The following is a 3,481-nucleotide window of genomic DNA, read 5'->3' as shown; positions in this document are numbered from 1 at the left end:
AAAGTAAGCCCAAAATTGAATTTATTAACTAATCAAAAAACGCTGCTGCTTTATCAGATACTTACCAGCTATTTAAAAATAATGCTTTCTTGGCTTTTGCAAAACCATCATCCCAAGTTTGTGTCCAAAAAAGATGAGACTTCCGGCCACATAACATTAATGTATTGTTTTAACTTGCCTTTCGTTATTCTAAAACCACAACGTTAAAACGTTGTTTGAGATGAAGATCATCAAGCTAGCAAACTGGTGAAAAGCCGGTGTTAATCGTTGTAGGTTAATAAAGTGTCTTTCGATCAATGACAGAGGCACATCTAAACCAGCGTCTATGGCCAATTCACTCTAGAGAGGGTTGAACTGCACACGTGTGGGCGTGAGAAGGTGGGCTGTATCGTTAAGCAGCTGTTAGGTGGGCTTGAGTGTCCCTCTCCCTTGCCTATCAGCATGGAAAGGAAAGAGAGACCACAGTCAACTCTGTCTCCTAGCGGTTTGTTTCTCAGTCAAATACAGTTTTAAAAACTCTCTCGTGAGCCGCCGCGATCACTTTTACGCCAGGAATTTGGCATATTCTTTTGTTTTCTGTTTCCTTTACCCAAAAAGGTTGTTAGAAAATCATTACTCATGTCTCACAAAAGTTCAGTTTTTAATAGCGCTAACAGATAATGACAGATTACAAATGAAAAAGACGACAAGATTCTCTAGATGAACATGAACTGCTACTCCGATCTATTTCTGACAATGTTTTTCAAAACTTCAGTAGACCTAGGTATGTGATAATACTTGAAATAAGCCAGTGTTTTCCGTTTTTGCCTTAAGCGAAGAAAATGTAAATGTAGAGAAACTCTACTTCATGGCCTGTTTGGCAGTTTACACGCTTCCCTGTAATAATTGCTTTTCCACTGTTAGTCTTCTATTTCAAATTGAACATATTGAGAAAAACTAATCAAGATGCAGCGCTAACGACTTCCATCTCAACTCCATTCTATTCACATGTAAATCAACATTTCACTCAACAATAAAACAAACAAGAAAGCAAACTTTATTGTTTTTAGATTTGCTTCCAAATACGTGCCAGTCATTTTTGTGAGTGAGGATACAATGCCATCATTACCAAGCTTCCGAATGCTGACTGTTCTATAATTTTATACATCGCTGTAATGTACTTTCCCATACCATCAGTTCATGTTTTCGGTCATTTTGAACTTAACGATCAAGCGTTTCCAAACTGTAAAAATTACCCGATAACTGCAGAGCTATTTAAACTTGCTTGATTTTTTGGGAAAATTATCTATACTATTACGATTTTCTATTATCATCTTTGAACATAATATAGTTACAGGCCACTGCCGGTAGATAAATCGTGTCATTCTTTTGGTAAAACATGCGTTTGGTTAGATGATAGTCTTCTCTTCTCAAGTAGTTCTCGTGTATTTACAGCGCAGACCTACGCATAAAAACACAGTTCCTCGCTCATCCGATTTAACGGCTCTCGCGCTGATAATTAACCCCTCGTACAACTCACATTGCCTACAAATGTTCTTGATGTATTATCGTTGATATTTCGTGTGGCAGATAAAAATCCGTGGGGCACGACAGTAAATGCTGACACTTTGCTGTGTGGCTCAGCAGTTTTCACCATTTCCCATTTGTTACACAAAAGTGTTTCTATGTGAAAGCCTCTTTTTTCTGTTCCATTTGTAAGGCAGACAGTGTTAACGGTCGTTTCACTCGAGGAACCCTTCCTCGTCTTCATTTCATCCTCTTTGCCCGATGCCTTTTCCTTTGAACGTTCTTCTGCTGCAAAACTTTCCCGATTTCTTCTCGGAGCTCTTTTTCGCTTGTAGTCGCCCCGACTAAAGTCTTCGTAGTTAATCGGGTTGATTGCCCAAAAGTGTCCCTTGCCGTTAGGTGAGCGACCCACTTTAACAAAGCAATCATTCAGTGATAAGTTGTGGCGTATAGAGTTCCGCCATCCCGGTCCTTTATTTCTGAAGTAAGGATAATGCGTCAGAATGTAGTTGTAGATGTCGCCGAGCACAAGTTTCTGTTGTGGAGAGCTGAGAATCGCCTTTCCAATCAGACCAATGTATGACTGCGTTGGTTTCTCTTCGTTTGTGCTGTGGTAAGGCATGCCTTGAAAGGACGGGTGATAACACTGATTCGTCAAAGCCGGCAATACTCTGATGTCTTTATCCCGATGAATTGAATACATACCTGGACTGACATAACTGGCACCAAAATGAGCTGGGCAAGGAAATACTGGAACAGTAGCTGCAGAAGGAAGATAAAACCTGGCAGAGGTCAAACTCACGGGGGAAAAACTGCTCTGCATGGGTCCAAACCTTGAAGCGATAAAATCTACTGATTTCATAACCGACATAACACCAATGCTGTATGTCCCTCACACGTTGAATACTTGGATATAAATGAATCTGCCACAAGTGAACAAGCTGTGATATTGACTTGGAACACGCATGTTTTAAAGTAATTGATTGATAACGCTTTGTATTTCGTAAACAATAAAAACGTTGATATTGGTTTGAGTCCGTTTATTAGCTTTTCTCGACGCAATTCAAATGTTAGAAGGTAAAGTACAAACTTTGAATTGAGTGAAATGATATGACTGAAGTTATTAAAAGAAAATCTCCGAGAATTTTCAGTGGTAAAAAGAGAGCTGCATTTGCAATCTCGTTATTTTTCTTTTATTAGTAAAAGCTAATTATTTGTAATTAGCACCCACGCCTTGTGTTTAGCTTTTCTTTCCAAGTTGTTTGTTGGGAGGAGCTAATTACAACAAGTTCAAAATAGGTTTTACTTCAAAAAAGACATTCAGTTTACTGTCCCAAGAGACAATCACTACCAATTTACGAAACAAATCGAGATACGTTTAGAAATTAACGATGAATATTTGTGTGGTCCTTCGTCAAACCAGCTTTCGGTACACTTCGTAATAATTTAGAACTGAGCTGTGTGAAGTTCAACGTTACTAACACTCCCGCCCGCAGTTATGTTTTGCACAATTCGCTATTGATGTGGTATTGTTTGCCTTAAGCGCTAATGCTGGCGTTATTGTTTACTAATGGAGGGTTCTGACAAAGGGGCGTGATTGCTGCGGCCCACAACAAAACAATTAGCTTCTACCTTGGATCAGAGTTTACTGTCAAGTGAACGACGTGTTTTCTACGTTTGATTAGGTGCAGAGCATAAGTTAGCTAAACTGGTAACAAGGCAAATAGAAACGAAAAGCGAAAAGTTTTTGACAGCGATAAGAATTTATTATCAATTGTTGAGAAGGAAGACAAAAAAGACGAAATACAACGGAAGTTGGACTCCTCGCTCCTAAGTTATCACTATTGTTCTTTCCCTTTTCTTGCGTTTCGGGTAAACGGAAATTAAATAACTTTGTATCTTTACTTGTGTGAGTTTCGTCGAGTTGAATAACTTTGAAGATTTCACAAATCTTACAAGTGTGACGGCACCTGAA

General features: G+C 38.9%; 1 protein-coding gene across 1 annotated transcript; it reads right to left on the bottom strand.

Annotated features, from left to right (window-relative positions):
• Nucleotides 1-1,477: 1,477 nt before the first annotated feature.
• On the bottom strand, nucleotides 1,478-2,368 carry LOC146489631 (uncharacterized). The gene has a single exon (XM_085104280.1). It carries the CDS (start codon nucleotides 2,366-2,368, stop codon nucleotides 1,499-1,501), a length of 870 nt encoding a protein of 289 aa, XP_084960406.1. The 3' UTR covers nucleotides 1,478-1,498.
• Between the last annotated feature and the right edge of the window lie 1,113 nt (nucleotides 2,369-3,481).

Source organism: Pavona decussata, unplaced genomic scaffold (genome assembly GCF_977016875.1).
Source record: "Pavona decussata unplaced genomic scaffold, jaPavDecu1.1 SCAFFOLD_4, whole genome shotgun sequence".
Lineage (NCBI taxonomy): Eukaryota > Metazoa > Cnidaria > Anthozoa > Scleractinia > Agariciidae > Pavona > Pavona decussata.
The sequence above is the reverse complement of the archived record's forward strand: the minus strand, read 5'-3'. Positions and strand labels throughout refer to the sequence as shown.